At 45.5% G+C, this 27,751-nt stretch overlaps 1 protein-coding gene across 2 annotated transcripts; it reads left to right on the top strand.

Annotated features, from left to right (window-relative positions):
• Positions 1 to 27,751, top strand: TMEM272 (transmembrane protein 272). 2 transcript variants are annotated; one of them, XM_087757560.1, is made up of 5 exons: positions 1 to 279; positions 4,459 to 4,538; positions 11,958 to 12,017; positions 18,702 to 18,784; positions 22,541 to 27,751. In XM_087757560.1, the coding sequence occupies exons 2-5, from the start codon at positions 4,481 to 4,483 to the stop codon at positions 22,901 to 22,903; spliced, it is 564 nt and encodes a 187-aa protein (XP_087613686.1). In that variant the 5' UTR covers positions 1 to 279; positions 4,459 to 4,480; the 3' UTR covers positions 22,904 to 27,751. The 2 variants fall into 2 exon arrangements, with proteins under 2 accessions (XP_087613686.1, XP_087613687.1); XM_087757561.1 differs by lacking the exons at positions 1 to 279; positions 11,958 to 12,017; positions 18,702 to 18,784 and having other exon boundaries at positions 4,502 to 4,538.

Genomic DNA, 27,751 nt, shown 5'->3' with positions numbered 1-27,751 from the left:
ATGAGGATGGGCTCCGCCGGCAAGCGCTCCCGCATCCCACAGCTCCCACCGTGCTGCTGCCGAGAGGCGTGCGAGCGGGCGGCCAGAAGGAACAACAGCAACTGAGCCCCCCTGTCCCTCACCGCCTGCGGGCAGGGTCCTGGGGAGCCGAGTTGCGGCTCCGGGGTCCCACCGGAGAGGACTCTTCCAGCTGTTTCACTGAAGGCTGGATTTTGCGGTTCCTCTGTCCCGTCTCCCACGCGTGCAAGTGAACGGATTTGGCACCCACGGCACTCTCAGGTAAGAAGGATTTGCTGGGAAGTGGACAATGTGCCGGGATACAAGCCAGTGTGGGGCTTTGCGGTTTGTTAGGAAGAAATTGGCTCTGGAAGAGGACTTTGTTCTGAATATTTTAGAAAAAAAAAACCCAAAATACTAGCCCCTCTAGCAGTCTTTAGGAAAGTGACCTTGCTCTGGAGGGGCTTGCTGGCCAACGTGCACCTTATGTGTCCCAGCAGGACCCCTCCTTGAGCGGGAACTAGGGTCTTAAGAAGCCCCAGCCACTCTGCCTGCTGTGTTCATTAGTGCAGTGTGGGGCACCTGAAGCCGGGAGAGGGCAGAGCTCAGTTTGAGAAGATTGAACACCATAGGACAAGCGTGGAGGTGGCTCTTGTTTGGGCCGACGTATGGTGGGGCCAGCATGAAGCTGCCTTTAGGCTTTGCTGTGGGTCAGGGATGTGCCAGTTGGTCAGCGCTCCTCTTCTTTTGACCCCTGTAAGGTAAACATTTAGGGTGAGATTAATTACTAGAAAAATAGATCAAATTGGATGAAGTAACAAAGGGACTGGGATTGAGGGTCCATGCAGCAGGAGCTTGTCACCACTGCTTGTCAGGGACAAGGAACTGAGTTACAACAGACAGCAGCAAGGTAGGACACAGCGTGAGCGCCAGGAGGGCAGCAGCCAGCATTCCCGGACAAACCTGGCCACTGGGCACCAGCGGAGAGGGCACTGAATGGGGAAGTGCTGGACAGGCGGGGGGGAGGCAGAGGGATGCTGTGGTTCTGCTGTGGCTGGGTTGCAACCTGTCACCCCAAAAAACGGCTGTGTGGAGAAGTCCCAGCCACCTGCAAGGGGCTCAGAAACTCTTCGCCCCCTTGCTGGCCCTTGGGAACACAAAAGCAGGTCCCTTCACCTCGGGGAAGTGACCCCAGGGAAGGGGAACAGGTCCAGAAGCTGGCTTTGGTCTTTAACTTTTTCTCTGAGTTGTGGCCGAGTTTTCCATTTTGCATGTGACTTTCTCAAGACAGCAGCAAACCGGGAGCGGGCACCGTGCGGCAGGACGTCCACCCTGCCTTTGCATGCCACCAGTCTTCATGCTGCACCACTTGCAGTTTCCTGCAATTCAGCGATTGTTCCCCCGTTTCAGCTGGAGAACAAAACTGTTGTTGCTGCTGAATGGCACTTCAGCACCTCCTGCATTGGCATACAGGAAAATATTCATCTTCAACACCCACAGTGGAGTCTGCAGAATCACGGAAGGGCTGGGGGAAAGGGGCAACACCTATTTATCCAGGAAACATAATGACTTCTCTGGGGGATTTGTCAGTCCTGTAGGAGTCAAAGCTAATGTCTGAGGAAGGACTGAAACCACTGCTTGGTGGTTATGTGTGTTGTGTCCTTGTGTGAACACGTTTTGTGTGCAGCCATCATGAATTTTCTTTCTTTATCTCACCTGTTAAAACTGCAGGCACAGAGCTCTGATTCACAGCCATTTCTGGGCTCCATCACTAGATGGTGACATGCTCCCAGATACTGAGTCCTCCTTCAGACAATCTTTGCTTTTTTTCTTTAGTGTAAAATAACAGTAAACTTAGACAAAACATATGTTTTACGCTCTTGCTTATGGAAATACAGCATCCCCAGCCACATGCAATTCTGCTTAAGATAATTTGGTATTCAACCAATTTTTAATACGGCATTGGTTTTGTTAACATGGTTTCTGTAAGAATTACTGCTATAAAAGTAATTCTAGTCATGAACATTTATATAAAGACTAATATTACTGATCTCTGCATAATTTAGAACATATTTGTCAGCAGCCAACGGCATACTCAAAATGAATGCCCATTTGTGCACTTTCTAGGAACAAATCTGCACCAAAAGTTTTAAAGTTTAAAATTAATGTGTCGTTTGGTTCTGGAAACTACCAGTCTGCCTTCCTTTTTCCTGTTTTCCTGAGCATGCAACAGTGCTCATTCCCTTCCTTAAAATGCTTGTCAATAGTTGCAACCCAAAGGCACAGTATTTGCTCTTTTGAAGAAGGTTTGGTGGCCAGGACGAGGAGTATGCCCTCCCCAGAGGTCAGGCACTCATATGTAATCTCCATTTCAGTCCATCATTCAGTATTGATGGAGATGTCCACTGGGATTTCCAAGGCTTGTTACAGCAGTAACACCCATCAAATGAGGCTTGTGGCATAGTATGAAGATGAGGGCTGGAGAAGGAGCGCTAAAATTCATGAGACACCCGATGCGATGATGCACACTAGAAACCTGGGTATGTGCATTGGTGGCTGGCTGCTACACGCCAGTGTCTCAGCATGGGTTACTGACCCGGTGGGACGTCCAGGAAAGCCTCAGCCCCTGCTACTGGCTTGGCTGCTGCCCTGGTTTCAGCTGGGATAGAGATAACTTTCTTTCTAGTAGCTGGTATAGTGCTGTGTTTTGGATTTAGGATGAGAATAATGTTCATAACAGTGATGTTTTAGTCACTGCTGAGCAGCGCTTACACAGAGTCAAGGCCTTTTCTGCTTCTCACACCACCCCACCAGCGAGGAGGCTGGGGGTGCACAAGAAGCTGGGAGGGGACACGGATGGGACAGCTGACACCAACTGACCAAAGGGATATTCCATACCATATGACGTCATGCTCAGTATATAAACTGGGGAAAAATCTGGCCAGGGGTCCACTGCTTGGGAACTGGCTGGGCATCGGTCAGCGGGTGGTGAGCAATTGCATTGTGCATCACTTGTTTTGTATACTCTTTATCGTTATTATCTTCCCTTTCTTTTCTGTCTTATTAAATTGTCTTTATCTCAACCCATGAGTTTTAGGGTTTTTTTCGATTCTGTCCCCCATTCCACTGGGGGGGAGTGAGCAAATGGCTGTGTGATGGTTAGCTGCCTGCCAGGTTAAACCACAACAGCTGCTCACCAACAGGTAACGCCAGACCTCCCTCTATTACTGCCGTCGCTGCCAGGAAACAGAAACTGCAACGCCACCATGCAAGGAGCAAACCCCATCCCATTCCCCACGGCAGCAGAGGGTCCTGTGCTGCTGCAGCTCATGGGTCTCTGGGCTTGCAGGAGAAAGCAGGCTCCCAGGAGACAGCCAGCTCTGCTCAGCCATGTCTGGTAGGGCTTGGACATGCTCTGGACGGGGGTTACGGCCACGAATCGGCTGGGTGGTACAAGTCTGTCTTTATCTTCAACACATGTCTGGGGCCCTGTGGTCCCTGGTAGGGTCTGGGCCAGGTTGGGATTTGCACTGCATGATGAGAAATCCCACCAAAGTGGGTTTTCTGTCAACTTAGAACAGAACGAGGCTAAGCTTAAAATATTGCTCCTTAATCATTAGGAAATTTAAAGAAGCTAATTTGAGGCATATGCAGAAATGCAGCTTCCCCCATCCCGGCCTCCTCCGCACACACCTTCATCTATCACCCAGTCGGTATTGGTGGTAGACCTGTGGTGACCCTGGCCAGAGGCTGAGGCTTGGAGCGTGTGTGCGTATGTGAGCTTTACACACTCCCATCGATTCTGGATGCTACTTAACTGTCTGGTGTTGTCTGGCACCCAGGCCTTGGATGCCTAGCTGCTTGCTCATCCCTCACCCCACCTCGTAAAAATTCTTCTTTACAAAGAGCTACTTTCTCATCCAGTTGCTTTTTTATCAAAGGCATCTTGTCCTGGGCGCCCTGTCGTTCACAGTTTTTATCCTATATTCCTCTTCAGAATCCTACTCAGTCTTAAAACTATTTTCATCCTCTCTCCTCCCCTTTTCTTTATTTAATTCACTTTCGCTCCCTAAATAATTTTTGCAGAGGTTTGTGTAATGAACCCTACCACTTTCACTGGTTTTTCTCATAACAGTTAAATACACTCTGTCCTGTCCCAACCTCAAGAAAAATCAAGATTGATCCTTCTATACTTTTCAAGGAGACAGCATTAATCCTTCTCCCCCAGCCTTGCTGTGACCCCCAAAGCTTTAGCATCACCAGCAGGCAAGCCCAAAGCTGCTGGAGGGAATACCTGCCTTCAGGTATGCCACACTCATGGCTGCTGTCTGGATTTGTGGATGCTTTGGCTTTTTTGGGAGGTGGTGAAAGCCTGCTGAAGTCTGTGAGTGACTCTGAGCCAAGATATTTAGTTAGTTAAAGGCACTTTTTCTAACCGTATTCATTTCTGTATCCCTACAGACACCTCAAAAGGCACTTCACAATGACTGCCGGCCTGGAGAAAGCCTGCCACCGGTGCATATCTAAAATTGCCAGCAATGGTAAGGCAGTTCTGGTAGTTATCTCCTTCTGTACTTAAACAGCCCTGTAGCTAAGCCAGGTATATAAAGAATTCTTTCCCAGGCAATTCTGAGCGCTGATGGAGCACACAATAGTAACTGTATCCCAACAGCACCTGTCTGCTGCAGTATTTGGATTATAGTAGACCAGTGTAAAATTTCAAACAAATACAAACACCACCAAGTACCTAAATACGGGCTGCAGCAGACAACCTAAGCAATATAATGTGTTTGTCTCCTGTTTCAAGTGGTACCTTACAGGTAGTCCAGCAGAAATACCTGCAGGGAAAACCACCTGATAAAGAGCAGCGCAGCCAGCCTGGGAACCAACTCCCCCAGGAGCAATTCCTGCAAAGCAAAACTGCTGCCAGCCTGTGTGCTGACACAGGGTCACGAGGCTGGGGACAAAGTATGGTCAGGAATAGTCTCCCTTTCACCCAGAGCCATTTGGAGCAGGGTCTTCCCTTCGCTTGCCCAGCCCCTGGCACAACGGCCACCGCAGGCGCAGGTAGCCCTCATAAGCGGCCACGTGTTGTGGGTAGGAGGCATCAGTTACCTAAACGGAGGTCTTTCGCATGACAGCTTGGGCTCACTCAGGCTTTAAAGCAACTGGTTTGTCCCACCTGGGGTGGAGGATGCAGAGGGGTGTAACACGCCGACAGCTCCCGGGCTGGGTGAACAGGCTGGTTCCTGCTCTCCGAGGAGCACCGCAGCAGAAAGCTGACCTGGGCCGGGGGCTGTGCAAGCTGTGCTGAGAGGCACAGGAGAAGTACACTTCAGGGGTGGGTTTTTGTGAGATCAGGGAAGCAGTGTTACTGGCAGAAGGTAAAATCCAAGGATTTTAAAGCAGCTTACTCCTGCTAACTGCATCTCCTTTTCACTCCGAGTTGCAACTGCCTTTTGCTTTCACTTTTAGGCAGTAGCAATTCCTAATTCCACTCAAATATGAGAAGAAGGAAACCTCTTGACCACTTACTATAATTGATACTTCACCCACATTAATTGCTGCATCTGCCAGCCTAGGGCTGTTACCTTAGGGTCTTTTATATTTGTGCTTTTGGCTTCGCTTGAAAGGCTCTCAAAGTTCAGAATTAACTTTTAGTAATGATTAAGCCCCTTAACTCCTTGCTGCCTTACAACCCTTCAGACACAGCCGAGCCAGAGGGACAGAGAGCGCTGGCCTGGGTTCAAAGTGCCCACACCCACAGGAACCTGGCACAAGCAGGGATGGAGAGGACATTTCTGGCTCGCTTCTTTGTGTTCATCATTGCCCCAGGGGAAAGGAGGGCTGCGGAGCGATGAACACCGAGGGGCACGGAGCGTGTGGTGCTCTCGTTACGCCCCAATGAGCCCCTGGGAGCGGGACTGGGCTGGCGTGGGCTCCCTCGCACCCCGCAGAAAGCATGCGCTGGGGGGATCTGGACCCGTTGGTGAATATCACAATAAAGAAAGGCAAAAGCAGTATTTTCTCTGATTTTTGCTCCTACCAGTTACAAGCAAAATGTCACTGTTCCCTGTTGGTATTAAATTGCCATTGGGACTTTAATGACAACAGAGAAAATAAATGATCTTTCTGAAATTTTTCTCAAAGAACGGGATTAGTTCTGATCTCATCTATACTCTCTTACACCAGGAGCATCCTCTCGGGTACCCACAGCTACCCATGAATAAGGCAACTCAGAAATACCGTTCCAGGAAACCCATTATCTTTAGGTTTTCATCACACTTAAGTTCAAAATCAACTCAGCTTTAGCTATGGATCAGCTAGTGCATCCAAAATTGATTTTCTGTTCATTAAAATGCAAACCCTCCCGAAGTGCAGTGACACTTAATTTCACTTTTTCTCATCATCCTGTCTATATTTTTTGAAGAGTGTTTCAGCACAGCCCCACATTTGTACCTATGGTCTCCTGATATTTAAATGACTCTGAAGAGTCAAGCTACCCGTGCAGCATCATTTAAATTCTTTTCATTCTTGGTACAGCAATTTAAGTTCAGAACATTAGGGCAGTCTTTAATTAACTGACCAAAAAAAAAAAAAAGAAGGCTAATCCACTACCCTGGGTCTATTGCAAAGCACACTGGTGGCTCTTTATGTAATGCCTAAATGTTGTTTAAGAAGTATGTCTGAAAATTAATCACAAGGGGCCAAATCCAGGACCTAGACCATGGCATAATTGTAGTTCAGTAGCTAGAGGCATGGCATAACAGTCAGACAAGCCACTCTGCAATATTGCCTAACCCCCAATCTACATCTACATCTACATCTACATCTACATCTACATCTACATCTACATCTACATCTGCATCTGCATCTGCATCTGCATCTGCATCTAAATCCTCCCCATCTTGAAGGTACCCAGATCACTGGCACCTCCTTGTTCTACACCATTTCTGATGAGAGCAGCATTGCTGGTGTCAGTGCTGGAACTTGGAACTTAAATTTTAGGTGGTGTGATGCTGGAATTACTTAGCTGGGTACCAAAGTGCTATTTCACAGTAACACAACCTTGTCTAAGCAAACAGTGATGGCATGCAGCAAACAGCTGGTGGCCCTGAGCTTGGATTTGGCCTGCAACTCAGTTTAATTACACTTCCCCTGCCTCCTGTGGTGGCTTTGCACTGGGACAGGAGACGTCCATGGGAATGGCTGTTCCTTACACTGAATCCTCCAGCTGTTGAGTATCTAGTTTGGTCAAGGGATGATGTCACCCCAGGGGTGGGATTCCTGCCATTCGTCCCAAGAGACTATTCCATCAATATATCTCCTTGCTATGGCACTTAGTCTCATGGACAGAGCAATCTTTGTTTCTGCTCGAGTTCACCTCACGTCTCTACCTTCACAGCTCTTTGAATCACTCACAGGTCCTTTTTTGAGTTCTCAAACCTTGTTGCTATTTTCTCTCATTTGGCTGTTGGCTAGCCAAGCTAAACAGATTTAATTCTTTTTCTTCAAAGTTAGTTCATTCAAGTCTTTTCTGCATATCCCATCTGATATGGTGACATTTTCCTGTCACTCAAAAGCTCAGAAAGACACACACTATCCACAGCTCCTAAATCCATGGGCAGACTTGTCCCCAGTCTGTAAAACATATGATCTTTCTGGGGCTGGTTCCCTGGAGAGATCCATTGAGACTTGCTCTGTCACTGCATCCTCTCTTTTCTCCAAGTCTCTACCAATACGGGATGCCTGCAGATACTGTGAAAGAATAAAACATGGATGAAAAGATCCGCTACCCATCTGCACCCCAGCCTGTCACACCACCAGTGTCCATGCTGCTGTAGAGCACACCGTGACACTGCTTGCTAGGCCAGTGCACTACCATCTGCATCTGCCTCAGGGCATGATCAGTCCTGGGGCCAGGCCAACTGACCTGAATTTGCTCACATCCAGGCTGCTGAGAGTCAGCCCCCTTTGGAGCAGTGCTCCCACGGGGCATCTAAAGGGAGTACTCTGAGTTTACACCCGGATCTTTGCTCCTCAACGTGTCTGTGCAGATAAATCTGTTTGGAAGCTGGTAGCATCTCATTAAAAACAAACAAAACAACTTTTCCTTTTTTTATCAGGACATAGGCTCATGGCACAAACCTGACAGGCTATAGAACAAACAGCATTTGGGAGTGATGGCTAATGTACACAACACTTCATTTATTACTGTATTTATTATCAGAGAGCTTGTCACACACTCCACTGAGTAGGTTGTACTACAGCTGTATTAGCATACTACCTAAGAAGAGTGGGTAGGTTGAGATTTATACTCATAAATCACTTCTGAAAATCCCATGGGGACTTTTCTTACCTGAGAAGAAAGAAACTTTTCTCTATCTTCAAAGTAAACAGGGACAGCCTGAGCTGATTTGAAACTTTCAAGGGCTTGGAAAAATCATGGCAGCAAAATAAAGTCTGACGAGCTCACAGGTGAATTGGTGTCACTCCAGATCTGTCCCACACACCAGAGGACAACTCATCTGCTGCATGCCCTGAGGCCAGGCACATAAGTGGGGATGGAGAACAAGGGGGTAGCAGAGGGAGGGGAGGAGAGCTGCAGTGCAGGGGCATTGCTACGGAAGATGTAGCAGCTCAGGTGTCAGAGAGAAAGAAAGAGAATCCATGACGTACGGCCATAATGCTAACGGTGATGTGGAAGAGTGTGGGGAGACCCTGGCAGGAGTAATTCAGCTAAATGGCAAGATTTACATCAGCTGACTGTCCTGCTGGGCAGGAGACACAAAATCTGCATCCACTGATCTGATTTCTGTGCCCACAGATTTCAAAGAATGTGCAAGATATACAGCCACTTGCTCTCCTCTTCCTCTGTTGTGATCCCAGACACGAATTCTTCCCTTCACCCATCTCCTGGCATGTTAGGATTCGCTCGCTAACGCCTCCCAAAGCAGGACTTCACCAGTGCCCCACCACGCGCTGCCCCGGCAGCACAGAGCAGGGCTCTCCTGCCCGATGCCCTGACGCCAGCTTTGTGGAGCAGATGTCCTTCTGAGCCATGCCCAGGAACACTTCCCTCCCCTGGCTGTGTTTTTAGAGACTACCGGTCTACACTTTTTTTGCTGCTTTTTCTAGGAATGGGTCCAGGGGCTTCTCTGATCAGCCTGGTGAGGCGGTATCACCGACTTAAAAATAACACAAGCCCCACGTGTGAAACTGCACAGATATCAGCGTCTTCTCTGCAGAGCTGTGCTACCCTGCAGCAAATACCATTTTCTTCAGCAATTTGTCTTTGGACCAGAACGGGGCAGCACAACCCAGACAAATCCAGGCAGAGAGTGCGTGTGTCCCGACTGAGCAGCATTTCTGTGAAAACCCCACACGTTTCGGGGAAAACAGTCTTTAGTGCTGCTAGCGGCATTGAGAGAGGCTGCGGAGCCCTGCCAGTTGTGCAGTCAATTGTTGAGAGCCTCACTTTGTTAAACACGGATCTGGAAGCCTTCCCAGACTATGCATCTGCCCCTCCAATTCGAGACCTAAGAGGCTGTAGCTGAATGGGGAGTTAATGAGTAAATACATTCCCAGCGACTGCTTTGGGAGGGGAATTAATGAACCATTATCTTTTTCTCTTGAGCTGCGAGTGGTCCCTACCTCCCATTTCTCTCCTCCAAAATCAAGCTGTTCGGTAGACAGTAGGCACAAGCAAACACGGGCACCTGCGTGCCAGATGCACAGCCCCATGTATACATGGGCCCCCCTGAGCCTTTTACAGAGCTTACCGCAGCGTCCCTCCCTGGGGATCAGACAGACCACACGCCACACGAAGAAGAAATGACATGATGCCTCCTCCTACCAGGCTCCTGAGTACTTGCCCGTGCAGCAAGGGCAGAAACAGGAGGTGGCTATGACGCCGCAGGTAGAGGGGTGATGCCACTCCAAGAGCTGTGCCATGATGACAGGACTTCTGGCAACACCAGGCAGTCGATGCAACTCCTGCACACCTGAACTCCGTTCATTTGGATACCAGATAAACGAGTTGCCCAGGCTATGGGCACTATTTGCAGGTGATGTTCATGGGTGTGTTGGAAGCCCAACTCAGCTACAATAACATCTCTTCTGAATATGAAAATAATAGTCTAGATAATGTAACAGCAAGAGGACCTAGCATGAAATGTGACATGTGGTGAAAAGGGAGGCTCTAGGCTGAGTTGTTCTAATGAGAGGCTGTCAGCGTTTGAAAGAGCTTAGTCAAGTGTAGGGCACTACTCAAGCAGAGGAAGAATTGCTGTACAGTGTAGCGTTCAAGACATAGGAGAGCCTGAGCAAAAATGTGTGTGTGTGAGAGAGAGGCCGACCGATGGGGAGAGGAGGAGGGGGTGGCACAAAGGAACAGAAGTGCTTTCTTCAGCTCAAAATATCTTCAGTCTCTACCAATTTGCAGAGATAATAAACATGCTACTTCTAAGAAAGAAAGATGTCTCTCAAGCGCTGAAGTGTAAGATCCTTGTTCTCTGCTGAGAAAACCCGAACAGCATGTGGGGATGGTGTGTGCCCATGAACAGGATCTGCCCTGAACGCTGATGCCGCTCCTATGTCCTCTGTCTCAGTTTCTCCTTCTGTAAAATGGAGGCAACGATGTTTCTCTTTTTCTCTAAGGCACGCTGAGAGTGATGTTCTGGCAGAGCTGCAGAGTTTCCCAGAGTGGCACTGTACGCAGGGTGCTGGCAGTGTCCCTGCTCCCGCACGGCAAGGAGGGCACGATTCGCCTTGCAGAGGCTGCAGTTCTCTGGCACGGGGAACCGCGTGGCATGGTTTGCTTGGGGAAGGGCTGGTCCCAAACCAACCCCGAATGCTTGCTCCAAGATTTTTTTCATAAGCTTCCAAGGAAACATCCTACTCCTTTTCTTATTCATGCCCTTCTCTGCCCCTCCGCAATCTATGCCCACCTCCGCTTACTGCCCTTTTGCCTCCTTAGGCATCTACTTGCAGACTGAGCCATTTGCAGAAGCGCTCTGCAGGGACGCTCGCCACAGAATGTCCTCATTATGTTTTACTCTCATTTCACAGGGCAGCATTTCACTTTAATATTGCCAGGTGTTCATGATTAGGCACAGAGGTGACAGCTCTTGTAAGACAGGCTGCTCACACTGCTCTTGACGCTATTGTTTCTCACTTTCTGCAAAGGTAAGCATTCATCCTCTGCAGCATCAGGCTGTGCTGGGAAAATATCAGGGCTCAGAAACACCAGCTGCTCTCTGGGGAGTAACTAAGCTACCTCAGATCCACTCATCTGCAGGAACAGTCTATGTGCACAGCTAAGAGCATCCTTCCATGCAGCTTAAGCTGATCTAGCCCCATGACAAATCCCACTCCTTGCAGCAGGGCTGCTGCCTTTGTGTTCATGAGCTGAGCTGGGTCAGTGAGTTAGACCAGCCAGAAACTATTCACATCTGCAATAAAGACAGTTTATTTAGCTATCAGTGAAAACTGAGTGGAATGGCATTAAAGCTGCTATTTGCTTAGCAAACAGATACGGCTCATCAGTTGCCATGGATTAGCTGATGCAAAGTTACTTGTTACTGCGCAGTCACCTGGCGGTGCCTCTGAAGCTGATGCAGGCTATGGCAGCAGTGGCTGACTCCTTGCCCTTGCAATAACACAGCTACAAGTAGTAGCAACAAAAGCAGCTGTCTCTCATTGCTTTACTACTGATACAAGGACTGACAATGTATGAGTTAAAAAATGGAAGCTTGAGCTCTGGGAGAGATTAACCACTCACTGGTCTCATCACCTCACATGCTGCACCACAAATGCGATATTCCCACCCCATCGAGTGCACTGCATTTCTTGCTATACGACTTTATGGATAAAGAGCACCTGCAAAGCATTGCATGGAACTGCAGGTCTCTAAACTTCAACCAGCCCCAATAACGCTGTCTTTCTTTTCTCATTCACAGTATGCTTTATATTTGGGCTCCTTGCTTTCCTTGCCTTACCACTGTCCATGACTTTTACAGGTAAGCTGGCTACTAAAGCAATTTAAAAATATGAACTTCCCGGCACTGTGTGGCAGGTTAATGCATCTTGTGGGAGAAAGGAGTTGGAAACCTTAAAGTTTTCAACTGTTAAACCCATGTGTTGGTATTTTAGCTTCAGACAGAGCCCTATCCCATGCTGCATGGTGGGGAGGAAGCAGTGCTTGAATTCTGACCCTATTTGTCTTAAATATCCCTCCAGTGTGTCTCACCTCAATACAGGGCAGGAGTCAGGGTGCTTGGAGACCTTACCGGTACATTTTTGTACCTCACGTGGTTTGGGTTTCTTTAAATTTAACCATAACTCTGAATTTTCTGGTTGTGCATTGGTTATTTTGGGTGCACTTCCCATTATTTCTTTTTACCATGAAGCTGCTGGCATGTTCTGAGCCTCAGACCGATTTCAACTCACTTTTTTACTGGCGTATTTACTTCAGCTCAATTGCTGCTTAGGCTACCAGCACCTGGCAAAGGGCTGTGGGTGTTTTGGCTCTGTCTGTGGGAGGAAGCTCAGAATCCGACACATGAGAAGATTTCATTAATCAGGATCCCTCTGTACTAACTGCACTGCAAAAAATCTTAGAAGCGTAGGGCTGGAAGGGAAGAAGAGATGATCTAGGCTGTTATTTCTCCACATTTTTGAAAGTTAGACCTGGTTTTTGGCTGATCGGTTTCTGTATAACCCCCAAAGGCTGGATTTGCAAGTAGAATTTCAAGATCAAATATTTAAGAAAGGAAAGGAAAATCCTTTGAGCTCCAGAATTTTATACATTTTTAAACTGCATAAGGCTCTTCTTTCTTAAGCATCACCTTTTCCTTACCATTAACGTAGATTTTTTGTTTGTTTGTTTTAAAAAACTGAGCATTTTCTAACACTTCATTGCTTCCTTTGGGCCTTTCACATCCTCCACAGGGTTTGCGACCCCCACTTGAGAAACATCGGTAGAGACACCAGCCCACCTCCACTTCCAGACAGGCTCGCATGCTCACGGCATCCCTGACAGATGTCTGAGTTGCCCTTGCTCAAGGAAATTCCACGGTTTCCCAAGGAGCCTATTTCAGCATTTTATTGCTCTCACAGACAAAATATTTTTCCCCATATCCAACCTAAATCTTCCCCGTGGCAAATTAAACAGATTACAGCCTGTCCTACACACCATGGTCACAAAGATAGATTGGTCACTGTCCTACTCAAGAGAACCTTTGAACTGTTTGAAGGCTGCTATTATAACCCCACTCCACCTTCTTTTTTTCCAGAGATCTCAAAAACCTACTTCTTTCAACCTGACCTCACAGGTCACTGTTTCTGTAGCTTTTTATTTTTGCATTTTTGCCTCCCTCCTTTGGCCTCTGGCCAATGTAACTATTTCTTTTTCCCCTCAAAAAAAAAAAAAAAGACAGAACACAGGACTCCAGCTGAGACCTGAGGAATGAGCAGTGCAGAATCATTAGCTCCTCTGTTTAACATGCAGGATTCCTGTAAACACACCTCAGAATGAAAGATGCTCTCTCTGCACCAACTCATTGGCTCCAATTTCATTTATGGTGCATTGTAAGCCCGGATGGTTTTGGCAGTGCTGCTCCCTATCAGACATTTCTCATTTTTCCTTTACATTGAAGTTTTCTCTCCTATACGCAGCATTCAGATTTATCGGCTGTCATCTCGTAGATTCTGAATGTCTTTTTCCAGTGTATTCAAACCACTCCGAATTTTAAGTCTTGTCCTCAAGAGCCCTTACAATCATTCCAGATGAGTGTCCTTGAGAAGTTGTTCACCTTCTGCCTCATTATTCATGAAAGATGGTACAAATGAACTCTACACGCAGATGCTGTGGGCAGGATGCATCCCACCTAGATTTGGACTGTACGCATCGGTAACCAAGCTGAGTGCTGTGTGTTGCCCTGGGAGCCAGTTAAGAGAAATGGGTGTTTCTGACCGTGAAAGTCTCATGCCCTCTTTTAGGTGTCTGCATTAAGATGAGGTGACTTTTGAGGGAGTCAGGACACCTAGCCTGTTGGCATCTATAGTTGGCCAAACCCACAAAACCCTTGTTCAGCTAAAGGCTGGTGCTGCTTCCTTTACCTGTGGCCTTCGGAGTACCAGTGATGACTGTGGTAGGATTCTGATTAGGGCATCCTAATTAGGAATTAGGGAGTTCTAATGAGGGATTAAGGAGCAATTAGGAAGTAGGGAGATGGACTGAACTGTTACATCTCAAGACTTAGTCTCTAATGCTTATCCATGACTTAAAATTGCTATTTATCCTATAAGAGGATTTTAGCTTTAGGTTTTCCCCAGGCTGAATACGCCTGAGCTGTGGAGTAAGGGTGGCAAGGTACAATTCAAAGTGTGATACAGCTTGCATGCATATCAACAGCCAGGCTTCTGGAAATGAGTCCAGGGCTGGAATCTGACCACTTATAAATATAATTTCCTAGGAATATTTCATAATATCTTTAAGATCAGTGAGAAGCGGAAAGCGTATGGTAAGATATTAGCCTGGAGCTCTGGGTATCTCCTGCATCAGATATAGAGCCCTTTTTTTTCACAACTTACTGAAATTAAGAGATAATGTCACTGTACTATAGTGTTGTCAGAGGATATTGGTTTCCTGCAGCCACATATCTGCAAAGGCATTTTTAGGAAAATGAAATGTCAAGGAAAATGCAGATATTTATTACCCAAGCAAAAGCCTCTGATTTTTTGATAACATTCTGCTACTACGATCTTGGAGAATAACTTGCTGATGTGCCTCCAGTCATTTTGACTCTTGCTTTCTGCAGAAGAAAACTGTGAGCTATTTTCAAATGTTAACAAATAAATTATAATAATACTTGTTAAAACTCAGAGATGAATAACTGGTAGCCCTGGTAATAATTACACACTAACATTATACACTTTTAAAATTTGGTAGTATTGTTAATCACAGTATAAGTCAAGATACATGAAAAGGGCTCAGCAAATTTTCCAAGCTCCAGACTTGTGACATCATTTAAGCCACAAATTGTTTAGCAGCTTTCTAACTTTTACTGGTAGCGATGATACTTTTTTTTTTTCACTAAACACTCCAAAAATAAAGAGAGGAAGGACCTCATAGACTTTTTTTGAGATTTTTTTTTAGTTTCCAGGACAGTGAAGGATTACTCCCAATAACACATTCCTGTACGCTGTCCAGACTACCTTTATACACAGTGTTCCCCAGGGGTAGCTAAATCACATTTGAAAGCTGATGACATCATTTTCTCAATAGACAATCTAAATTTTCCCCTGTTCAATTTTAACCCAGTACTACTCCTCATGCTCACATCTACACCAAATAATTCCTCAGCTCTCGAGTGCTCCCAGTAGCTGTCTGAAGCCTATTCTCACACTCTGCACCTTTACGAGGGAGCCAGTCTTGTTCTTTAATGGTTGTTGTTAATATAATCTTTCTTTGCATTTCAGTCCTTCAGCCACTCACCGTTCCTGTGAGTTTCCTCTGACTTGCTGATATGCTTTCTGATAAAATGGCCAATTTTGTAAGCCCAGAAGCAATTACTTTGAGACAAATCCTCTGCAGCACCTAGATCCTAGTGTAAAGCGCTCAGTCTGGGGCCGGACTGAGGTCTGTGCTAAGTGACGGCAGCTGCAGTCATCCACTAGGAACAACTGAAAATGGCCTGGCATGTTGTGTCCTCTCTCTCCTATTAGAAGAGAAGGTGGGGAGCGGGCACCAGACACCAACCAGATTAGTCTTGCTATACAGCAGCCCTCCTTTACTATGATGGGATGCACTTCAGCCATTCAGCTACCTGAGAAAAGCAAAGCAGCTAAAATGAGGCCGCCACTGTGTTAGCTTTCATTCGTCCTGACTCCTCATCTCATGGATAATCGTGAGTCACAGGGACAGTCTGTTAGCAGTGACCTATTGTGGGCCATCCCGCAGAACTGCCCAAACCGGTGTCCTTAGAGAAGCAGGCATTGCTCATATCTTGACCGCTCATGAGCGCTCTTTCCACTTGCCTGGACTTTGTGTCCTGGATCCCAGTGCAGTGTTGTTCTGTGGTAGCCAAGAGGTAAAATGTGCAAGTACCTCTGCTTCCCCAAGCCTCCCATCTCTGTTTCTCCTTTGGACACTGTGCAAGCTGTTGGACATTCTTGCTGTGTCTGATTTTGCAAAGGTTGCTGGTTTATTCACTTGGACTCTGGTCTGTGTCATGGTCAGGTTCAATTGCTCTTCACTCTAAACCACAGACTGCTCTGGCTTGCAGGGAGCATTGCACTTAGAAGCAGAGTTTTGGTCTCTCATGGTCCATATATCCCATCATTAACAGTCAAAGGAGAACATGGCTGGTGCTCACGGGAAAGAAGCGCTAGCACTGATGCTGTTCTACTAGTTTTGGTGCTCCCAAATAAATCAGGCATGTGCTGTGCGTGAATTGATTGGCACATGATGTCTGTGCCTAGATTTCACTGTAACAAGTGTCAGTGCCCATCTGCCAACAGTAGGTCCATATTTCCTATTCACCCACAGTGCTGTATTTTTAAAGTTACCACTGTATCACCCCCTTTCACCTCCTCTTTTACTGTCATATTTCCCTGGAATATTCTCCCCAAAACTACAGAGTACTACTGCCTGTCATTCAAATCCTTCCCAAGACTGACTGCTGTCATGTTACATATATGAAATGATGCCGTAATAGACTTGTCAGGGAAACAGAATCATAGTTCCATGAAAAAAAATTGGCATGTTTTCTTGATTTTTTTTTTTTTGGTCTCAAATCAAAATCTCAGTAACACACTGGAAATAGCAAGTGCTTAGGTTCCTAAACTGAAATATATTCCCTAAGATCCCTGGCCAGCTGTTTTTGTGGCAGGCTATTACAGGGCCAAGGATTCTGGAAACCCTAGAAGCTGCTTTCTGAAAATGATATAATTTGTGATGATTTCCCTGGTGCCCACCCCTATAAAGCTGGGAGTCTGAGCAGGTCTCAGTGTTACATAGTGGCAAAATGGACAAAAAAATTACAGCCTTGCAATAGGGGACAAAAAGGGAGAGAGTCCAAATCCATCTATGTCCAGCCCTTTTCAATTATGAGAAGCCTGGTAATAAATAGTTAGTGTAGAAGAATCCATTGGACTCCATAGCCCTTACACACAGCAGATTACAAAACACTGCCCAGCATCCTATGACTAACATAAGATCTATAGCAAGCAACCACAATCCAGAACATCTGTATTATGCTATACAAAGAGTGCAGGAGAAGAGATTCTGGTCATCAGCAATGTTCTGGAACAGCAATAGCAGTGGATTTGGTGGGCAAATTGACAAGCTGAAGAGGATTACAGTAACAGAAGAAGGCAAAACCACCCCACTGGCACTTCTTTCCTGATCCCAAGCCCTCTGTTCAGTGTAGTTCTGAACATGGAGGCAAGAGATTCCACCTGAGAGGTGTTTAGCACTAAGACCAGCACGTTGCTTTCAGTATCCTGCATCTAGATAACCCCAATTGTTCAAAGAAAAGTCAAAATTTCTCCTTGAAAATGACTTATACACCAAGAAGAAAATAGAAAATCCTTTCTGGCCTCTGGAACTGATCAGAAGCAGCCCTGAAACACGGGATCAATAACAATAAAATTATAGTGTAATGAACAGTTTAAAATTGACTAAAGATGCCACTGGGTAGAAGACCTGGGCAGGGGATTCATCTCAGCTAACTTTAGATATCTACAGCTGGCTGTCTAGATTCCTCATATAGCCATGGAGAGAAAGAGGCGCTTTTAGGGCCCAACTCATCTGACCTATTTTAAATGCCTATCTTAGGATGAAATGAATTGAATTTTACAAGTGTCTATTTCTCCCTATTGACTATAAAGAAAGGCTAGGAAACTAGTTCAGATATGGATGCCTGCATTGCAGACATCTATATTTGGACAGATGAGTCTCACTGCCACAGACCTGTATCACAAGCTTCAGTGTCTACTGCCAGCAACATCCCTATACTGCCACACACTCCCTTCCCTAAAACTTACCCAGCTTTCTCTTTCTAGCAGTAGATTTGAGGGTTGCCAGGATCCCCAGCTCCATAACAACCGATGCTTTTAGCCTCCAGCCACCCAAACAGCCTGGAAACTTGAGCTTCTGTGGTTCCCCGTCAGCTGCCTGAGAAGCCAAAAAGGTTCCAGGCGCTCCCACGGGTGCTGGCTCCCAAGCTTTCAGGCATCTGACTCGGGAACATGCCACACACAGGTGCCAATGAGCAGGAAAGGCCTGAGAGAAGCCTATCAGAATTCCTTCTTTTCACAAACGGTTTTGATTTTCAATGAATTTTGCACTGCTGATGAAAATTTCCTGTCCAGCTCAGTCAATCATTCATTTAACAAAGATGAAGTGGCTGAAGCTAATGACCTGTGTACGTGGCTCAGATCAGTAATGCCAGAACAACAGTAATCCTGTTAGCTTTGCTCTCTTTTTCTTCTCCTGCCTTTTGCTTGCTCATGACCCTCACTCCTGTAGTGGGAGACGCAAACCCCCTTTAATTTGCCCCCCATTTCAATAGACGCTGGATACAAGTCTTAGGTCTAAGCACTACATTTCACTTATGGCATCTTTACTTTTCACTGTACAGCTTGTTAAACTATTTGATCACTTGAGATAACAAACATTATTAATTTCTGCTGTTCAGGAATGAAGTTTTTGGAAGATTGCCCAGTTCAGCCACTAATTCCATTATATCTGTTGGTGGGTGGCGTGATTGGCAGCTTAAAGGTAATGTGCCTTTTATGTGCAAAAAATATTTTGTGTGACTAGACTTTGACTTGCTAGTTAAGACATAATGATGGCTCCAGACAGCTATGTGCATGCAGTACTGAAGAGAGCTATCTGGATTGAACTGTGCTTGTTCCAGCACCTACAGCACCCGTCAGTCAAGCGAGACGCTAATGAGTTCAGCATTCAGCATTGTCCCACACACTGTGGTGTAACTTCCTCTGACATCACAGCATCTGTGCTACCACCCCTACTGAGGGAAATGGCTACAGAACATGGATGACTCTGGTAAATGGGGTCCTATTTCCACAAGCGGTCCTCCAAGCCTGCCGGACGTTTCTCCTTCATTTTCAGACACACAGGGTGGACAAAAAGTGAAGTTACTCTCCCAGCTTTGGGAACACTATAAAACTACAGGTGTTTGTATGTTGTCCTTCACAAGTTCAATTTACTTCCACTCTGACCTGGCCAGAAGCAATGACTATGCAGCAGCATGGCTTCCTCCCAGAGTAAATATATCCTTGCCTCACAGCAGGGCTTATTAACCTAGGCACAGCATTTTCTAACCACAGCTACCTGTCTTCTAGTGGACCGTGCTCACTTATACCTTCGCTGAGCCAGAGCCTGGCTGCTTGACAAGTAGAGACACCCCCATACCCGTGTTACAGCCTGGGCACTATAAAGCTATAACTCTGCGTTGACTCTAGGGTAAAGGATCACCCCGTTCCGACAGTCCCTTTGCAGACCGTGTTAACTGGCTGCTAGTGGGCACGAAGAGGCTTGTCACAACAGACTGCAGAGCTACTTTAAGCCTTCTCAGCAGGATTAAGCAAAACTGGCTTTTGCAGTCCCAATGATGTTCCTGCCAAAGGAAGGAAAAGGGGCAGAGCTGAAGGAAAGGCTTTGGAACTGCACTGCTGGGGCATGACGGGCTAAGAACAGCAAGCGCTGCTGCTGGAAGGAACATCTGTACTGGTAGCATTGCCGGTCCTGCATAGCTAAGGGGGGCAGCAGCAACCTGGCGCCCAGCCTACCTTCCCAGGAGCCCAGCACCGGCAGAGCGGACAGGGCAGACCCGACGGGCTGTGGCCTAATGCTTCAGTACAGGCAGCCTGTCCCTTGAAAGGGAACCTGCTAGTCTCCAACTTGACAGCATTGCATATTGCAGCCAGCAGACACTGCAGCCAGGAGCAAGCTACATTCCCTGTTGATAATGCTTCTAGCCCCTTTTCTTTGCCAGGATCGAAGGAAGGGGGAAAGAATATTCCTCTGCAGGTCTCTGCATCCCCTGCACTCTTTCACAGTGGTAACCAAACCACAGTACATCACTGGGATATGAATCATTCCCCCGAGGACCTTTGGTCAGTAAATAAATGGAGAAAAAAAGAAAGTGCTTAATCTTGTTATAAGGAATTTGCTATGCTATGAGTTCTACTGGCAAATGCTTAGTCATTCGATCACACCAGTGGACTTACCTGTACTATCAAAGGTTCATTTAATAATAGTTTAGAAAAGATGAGAGCAGAATGGAAAGGAAATTTTCATGCTAAGGAATTGAAACCTTCATCAAAAATGTTGACTGTTTCTTAGCTATTTCTGGTTTAAAGTCAGTTTTTCTCACCCTAAATAAGATGGTAAGTGGGTCAGTTAATATTCCTGCTGACGTCAAATAATGGCTTTAATTTGGCTTCAGTTGACAGCAGGACTGCCTATTTTTCAGTCTGCCAATACATTTGGTTAGAATTTGACTGGCCTAACTCACGTGTCATCTCATAGGGCTTGATCTGTAGCCAAATTCCGCCTGTCTCAACTCTGCCCTCCGGTACGTTCATCAGACTGCACCGACTTCACTGAGCAGTACATTTGCTTAACCTCTGAGAGTTAAAAGGTCAGAGAATGGGTATAGGATGAAGTCTGAATGAACGCTGTCTTGTGATGGACATCATTTAATGGCAAGTCATTCTGGCCCACATCTGTACAGATCTGTAGGCTCCCCATCTGTTTCTTTACCACCTCCAGTCTTTTAAAAGGCAATGGTAACCTACAGATGTTCACCACAGCAACTGAACCATTCTACAGCATCTGGAGAGGCCTGCTGAATTCATGTCATGCTGCTCCATAAATGTATATTCAGCAGTTATCAACAATGGGAGCAATTGCCAGAATTTGCTTCAATCACGGCTTGGCGAGGCAATATCCATAAGAATTAAATGCACTTTCCACAAACTGGTTAGATGCAGTTGAGATCCATAAATCCAGCTGGGAGGTTTCTCTGACGTCCTCAATACCAATGCTCATCTGCCATTTAACCCCATTCCATCACTGAGCTTGGTGAAGCTTGAGTACAGGCAGCAGCCTATTTGCTGAGCTCACCTCAAAGGTAATGAGCTGCACAGAGCTTCAGGTCAAGCCACAGGTCCTCATGCGGAAGCCTCAGAGCCACTGGCCAGGTAGGTTTATCCTGCCTGTGTGTCATGAGCCTGCCTAAAATAAATGTTTAGCTGAGAAGAAGATGCTCTGCTGGTTTGAACAGGCCTACCAGTTTAAGTGCTCAGCTGGATGTGAGACATCCAGTGGAAACACCATTTTTTGCCTGTGTTGGTGCTGGGACTTTAATCTCCGCTTCTCACAAACTGGTACCAACATCTGGACTAGAAAAACAGCTGGTTTTGTGAACAGATATTTAATCACTTCTACATAATTGAACAGTTTTACAGGGAAGAGCAAGAGAATCACATCTTTTACTTTTCCCTCTGAATTTCATTCCTGGTTGGCCAAGGCAGCTTCCCGCTCAGCTGGTTTCTTCGAGTCCCTTTCCCAAAGACACAGCGCACTGCAGGGAGGCTTGCACGGGAACCCAAGTCCCTAAAAAGGGGAGTTGCAATTATAACAGCTAGTGCCTTGAGAACTGGGCCAAGTGTTTCAGGTGTAGCAAGATAACACAGGTATCACAATGTTTGGCCCAAATCCTTGTTAGGCCCTGTATATACGCCTCCTACAAATGTACCAAAATTAAGAAAGTCATTTAATGGACAGAAATTTGAAAGCTTCTCTACACTGCAGTCAACCTACCTACATACTTTGTATTGCCAAGACTAAACTAGAAATCTTCTAAGCATTGCTGATGAGTCCTACTATATTTCCCTGTGGACCAGACCGTCCTAACCTCACAGTATCACAGTATTCCACCTATTTCTCCGCTGGTTCTGACTGAAGGCAGGAATGGAGCAATCTGAGAAAATGATGCTTAACTGAAGAAAACTTGACAGAATCATTCCAAATATCTGAAGCAATTTATTTGGGGTTTAGGTTGACGTCTAGATCCTTCGTAACTTTATTTAGGCTGATTCACCTATATAGCCATGGAAAACAGAGTTAGGAGAGACAAAACCACCCACTACAAGGCAGGAACTACTCTACTTAAGTCATTTAGCAGTTACCCTAATCTGTTCTTAAAAGTCTCCAGTGTGGGAGCTGCTGCCATCTCCCTACACAATCTGTTCTCATGCCTTTCCATCCTCACCATTGGCAAGTTTTTTCCAATGTCTGGCCTAAATCTCACCAGTGAATAAACTGCAGGGGAAAAAATGCATTATTTTCCAGCAGGATCTGCCTCATTTGTGGCTCCTCAGCTTTCTCTTACATGATTTTCCCACACCCAATTTTAATTTGGCCCAAAGGCTGGCAGTGGCCAGAAGATGTTCAGACTTTCTGCAGCCAATTTACTTATTCTCTTTTCTCCCCCAATGCCTCCAGGTGACCCTCCTGCTGTACGACTCAACCAGGATGAGGCAGCTGCTTTCCAAGTCTGTTGTGATTGATGATGATGATGACGACGAATATCCCTGGAGGCAGAATGCTCACAAGTACTACATCCATCTAACCCTCAGCCTTTTCCTCTTTCTCTGGTTCATTCTTGGGAACTACTGGGTTTTTTCTGTCTACCTGCCAAACTTCATCCCACCTTTCCATCAGCCTCAGGATTACTGTGACAAAACCCTGTACATTTTTGCTGTTGGTGTTCTCATTATTAGCCATACTGTTCTCTTTCTCCTTATCTTTTGTAGCTGCTGCATATATTGTTTTTCCAGGCAAAGATACTCTTCTGAGGAAGACTAAATGCCACATAAATAAAGCCCCAGATGTTTGGGAAAGAGTGTACAACAAAGAACAGGCAATAATTCACCCTTGTGTACATCTTTGTTGTACTATATATATGTATGATAGCAGTCAACTGCAAGAGGAAATTGTAAAATACAGTGCCATCTGGAAATAGCTAAGCTGGAATATGGCATAGTCAATGTAAAATTGCTGCTACAGATGCCAGGGTGCCCTCCTGCTAACTTCTACATCCCTTTTTTAACTCTTGGATATTCTGTCTGGAGTAAGCTCTTGCAGACAGCAAACTCCTCTAAAACCAGCCCCCGTTGTGTTGTTTCAGCATCGTACATCTTTGCCTATAAAAGTAGCCAAGTTGTTCTCCTCACTGGGATCTGCACATCCCTGTAGCCTTGCTGAGGTATGTTACTGTCCCTGCACTACAGATGAGGGACCTGAGACAAAGAGATAAAGGGCTGTATTCAGACCACCTTGCATGGCGCGTGGACTCTGACAGTAACTCAGATGCTCACTAGAGAGCTATTCAGGCCACTGCTAGACCAGCCAGTAAGTAGCTACGATAGCAATATGAGCATGTATAAAAGGCAGCCTGAATACGGCCCCCAGCTCTCTTCTGAACTTGGATTAGAAAGCATCTATATCTAACTTGGTGCTAAAACAGATAGTCTGAATATATCCATTACGTATCCAATACATCCAAACTGAGCCAAGGCCACTTTGCAAGTCTTTGGCAGAACAGGGAACTGAGCTACTGAGTATCAGCTCAGTGCTTTAACCAGGGCTCAGCACTCCCCAGTCTGGGGAGACTCCTCTTCTCCGCTTTTTGTATAGCAGAAATTTGTCAATACCACACCAACACGAAGATGGTTGTCAAACTTGTGGTCAAGTTCATAGAAAAACTGATGATATTATGTCGGTATTTTAAACATAAAACACGATAATAAGACATAGGCAGGGATGTGAGAATTTCAGGTGGATGTGTTCACTCCAGCAGTTCTCTGGTTGTGGTATGAGTGTACGTTTGATTTGTTCACCTTGGTGCTGTACATATGGAAATCTATACTGAATGGACAGATGTAATACAAACAGCTTTTAAGTCAACAGCAGCGTCAGCTTTAAAAGCACCAGCATGCACAGAGGCAATTGTGTTGTGATATGTAATGGGAACAAGCCCATAGCTGGTCCTGGTAGATTGTTTTTTCACGTGTTGATGAATGCAGTGTAAAAGTGCTCTTTCCGCTTTTGCTTGTATGCACTTCTGTTAACATGGTCAAAATGGAGGGGCTCCCCTCTACACAAGCATGAGGGTGGCCCCAGGCACAGGAAGATGATGTGTGTTTTGGGTATTTTTTCTGTTAAAACCCACACAGCTGAAACCTATGTTTTAGAGAAACCTAAAAGAGTTATACAATGCCTGCGGAAGGGTGAGATCTGTAAAAGAACCTCAACAACGTGCCACAGCTGAACAGGCTCTGCTCAACCATCTTTCCTGGGACTGAGGCTGAACACGGCGTAATATCTGTGGGAACCACCTGTCTTCAACCATGACCACCTATCTCAGGGGCTATTGTATAGATAACTAAGGGTGCATTTGGTCTATAAGGATTTTAATTCAGGCCACCGCTTAAAGAATTGTTTATTTCCAGAAAACCAATCTTAGAAAGAAGGTAGGATAAAGGGTGAAATAATCTGACACGAGGGCAGCATCAGTGTAGCCTTCTCCCGCTCTGCCACAGCCACTCAGGAGAAGTCACAGTCAGGCTGTCCCTGCTCAGAAACCCATGGAATGGGAATTACTAACACTGCTGGCCCACTTAGGCCATGCGTGGTTGTATGCAGGGAGATGTGACCAATGGAGATCTTTCCTTTTATTTGTGGGCCTCAGATTGTGTCTGGGGGAAATCACAGGCTGTGTGTTCCCAAGAGCTGCTCCACCCCACGCTCTCCACTGCCTCTCTAAAGGTACTAAACATTTCTGAAACATAACTGCTGCCAATGATGGAATGCTAGAATTCCTCCTTCCCACCCCAAATACTTCACTGGCTCAGCACTTGCACTCCTGGATTCCAGTGTTCAGTTCTGAACTCATCTAAGTGATTTTACCTTCAGTGGAGAGCATCTTCCATTCATTAAGATGCCAAAGTGTTTAAGAAATTGCCTATCTGCAGGCATAACTCCATCCATCACTCAAATGCAACAAAGCAGCTGTTCAGCATTACACATGAACTTTACCCAAAAGCTTGGAACAGGCATAAAAGAAAATTATATTCAGTTGATAACTCAAAAGGAATTTAACAAGAAAGTAGCTACACACACTCCACCCATAGGACTCCAGTACAAACTTCCCTGTTCTTGCAACATGCTGCTAGAATCATTCTTGATCACAAAGAATTAAGGGCTCATACTCCTGATTAAGTCTGAACTGATTCCCACATCACTGCACACCCAGTGACCTTGCAGCAAGTGATGATATGTGTACTCCTATCCGAGCAAATATGAGGTGATTTTAGTTCCGCCCAGAGGAGATGTAAGCTAAGTCACATCGCCTTGTGTTTTCTGTGTGCCTGTGTGAGCATAGTTACAGCAGCTCGGCAGATGTGCAGTGATTTATCAAACTTCAGCCACGCAACAGTAAGCCTGAGGCCTATGTCTCATTCACAGGAGGCTAAGACTGACTGATTCCCTACAGTCTACCACGGAGGCTCAATTCTTTAGGTGTGAGGACCCGGTGCATTCATTTTCATCTTGGGAAAGTGCTGCCAAATCACAGTGCTAGTGTTCAGTATCTGGTTGGCACAAACGCAAAATGATAGAGGAGGTATTAATGAAGCAGAAGGCATTTGTGAAATACTTTGAAGTTACACAGAGTAAACAAAAAGCTTTATTAGGACTGGGAGAGGAAAATTCTGAATTGATAGTATTTAACTTTACTTGTGTACAGCAACAAGCTACGGCACATGCAAGCGTGAACATCAACACCTCCAAAATTGTTGGAGCCACTAACTCTGTATCCAGAGAGATCTCAGCATGCCTTCTGCACTTTCACTGCTACTGCCTCCTTCAGCCTGCTGCAGTCATGCAGGTGTGGAGCAGGGACACCTGGTTTTGGGCATATGATTAAATACAACTGAGTTACAGTGACTTACTCAGCTACCACTTCTCCTGACCCACCAGCAGCAGCATAGTTTCTCTTGGGTTGCTCCAATGGCTAAATAAAGCACTCAGCTTAAACCCAAATGAAAGTAGTTTAATTGAAGGCACATTATCTCACTTTGGGGTAAGCTAGGAACATGTGCATGATCCACAGCACCTTAACTTGCAAGCAGCAACTTTTTAAATTATCACAAACTGATGGTGTCCCAGACATATGCTCAGTCCCTGGAGGAATAGGCATGTTTCCTCAGCAAACAGCTGGGGGGGGAATTAAGTCATTACAGCCCAAAGGTCAATTGGCTGAAAATACAATCTACACCTTGGTATGAAAATGTTTATATTTTGCCACTAGACTAAAATTACAAATGGAAAATGTTCTTTTTTTTTTTTTTCACAGTAATATAAATGTGTTCTGAAAATTGAACAAAATACACCCTTAAGCTAATTATTATGAACTCAGAAATGTGTTGACTACAATGCAGGAAACCAGCTGTAACTGTTCCAGTTAAATCACCTCCCTTTCTTGAGAAACAAAGGTCTATTTCTAGCTTTTAAAGGAAAAAATATACATTATTTCAATGGATTAGACAGCCTGCTCACTGCTAGTTGTGGATACTACAGAAATCTGATAACATAAAGACACAAAGTTTTCTGCATGCACACACAGACTCTAGACATATACATATCATAAATACAATGGTAGCAGCCATGAAATAAATCACACTTATTAGAGGTTATTGTCCACAGTATATTTCTCCTCCCACTATTCCACCTTCTTTAGCAGTGGGCATAATATTCCAAAGCTCTAGGGAGCAGCTTCCCACAGCTATTCTAAAAGCTGCCGCCAGACAGGCGAATGTTTTGTTCCTTCATTCCAAATGTTGAACACAGCCAGCTCCTACCTGCTGACTCAAAGAAGAGAGGAAAGATGAGCATCAGACATATCACAGACCTCGTCTCCTCAGGAGTAGAAAAGGAACATCGTGCTGTTGGAGAAGAGATGTAGATCCCTCTCACGCAGCACTTGCTCTGAGTTTTATGAGGTCCCAAGACATCAGACTTTAAAACTACAAGGTGACTGTGCAGAAAAAAATAAAGCAGCAGAAGCTATTCTAGGTTATATCAAGAGCTGTTTTGAATGTCTCAGATCCTGAAATGTGAACAGTTGGTGTAAATGAGCCTAAATGCAAAGGGTTACAAAGATTAAAGCGGTGATAACTTGTATACCTTGTACAACATTCTAAAACAGATCAGTTTCTGTAAGTTATCTTGAATCTTATCTCTGATTATTCACCTTCCCCAGATTCTAGTTGATAGGGACTTTGCATCACGGTGAAGACCCATGTATGTTCTACATGTAATATAGAAAGGATTGTTACATCAGGACTGCAATTTGAAATTGTTGCTTCTTGGCTTATACATGAAAGTCGCACAGGTGCTAGCCATAAGAGGAAAAAGAAAACATTTTTAGAAAGTGTAATATTTGAGGGAAAATAAAAAAGGCTGACAAGTGCTATCTGATATTGCACAGTACAAGAAAACAAAGTATGAGAAAGCTGCCGAAAAGAACAACGTTATATTGCAAGAACAGGTTTCTGAGAAAATTGTATGAAGTTCTGAGAAATCACATATACGTGTTTGTAACAGTGAATTTCTACCAAATGTCTCATTTGAATAAAAATGCAGGGAAGAAGA

The sequence above is a fragment of the Nipponia nippon genome, unplaced genomic scaffold (genome assembly GCF_047370975.1).
Source record: "Nipponia nippon isolate SJK-2023a ecotype South Korea unplaced genomic scaffold, ASM4737097v1 scaffold_2, whole genome shotgun sequence".
NCBI lineage: Eukaryota > Metazoa > Chordata > Aves > Pelecaniformes > Threskiornithidae > Nipponia > Nipponia nippon.
This window is presented reverse-complemented; position numbering and strand designations above follow the sequence as displayed.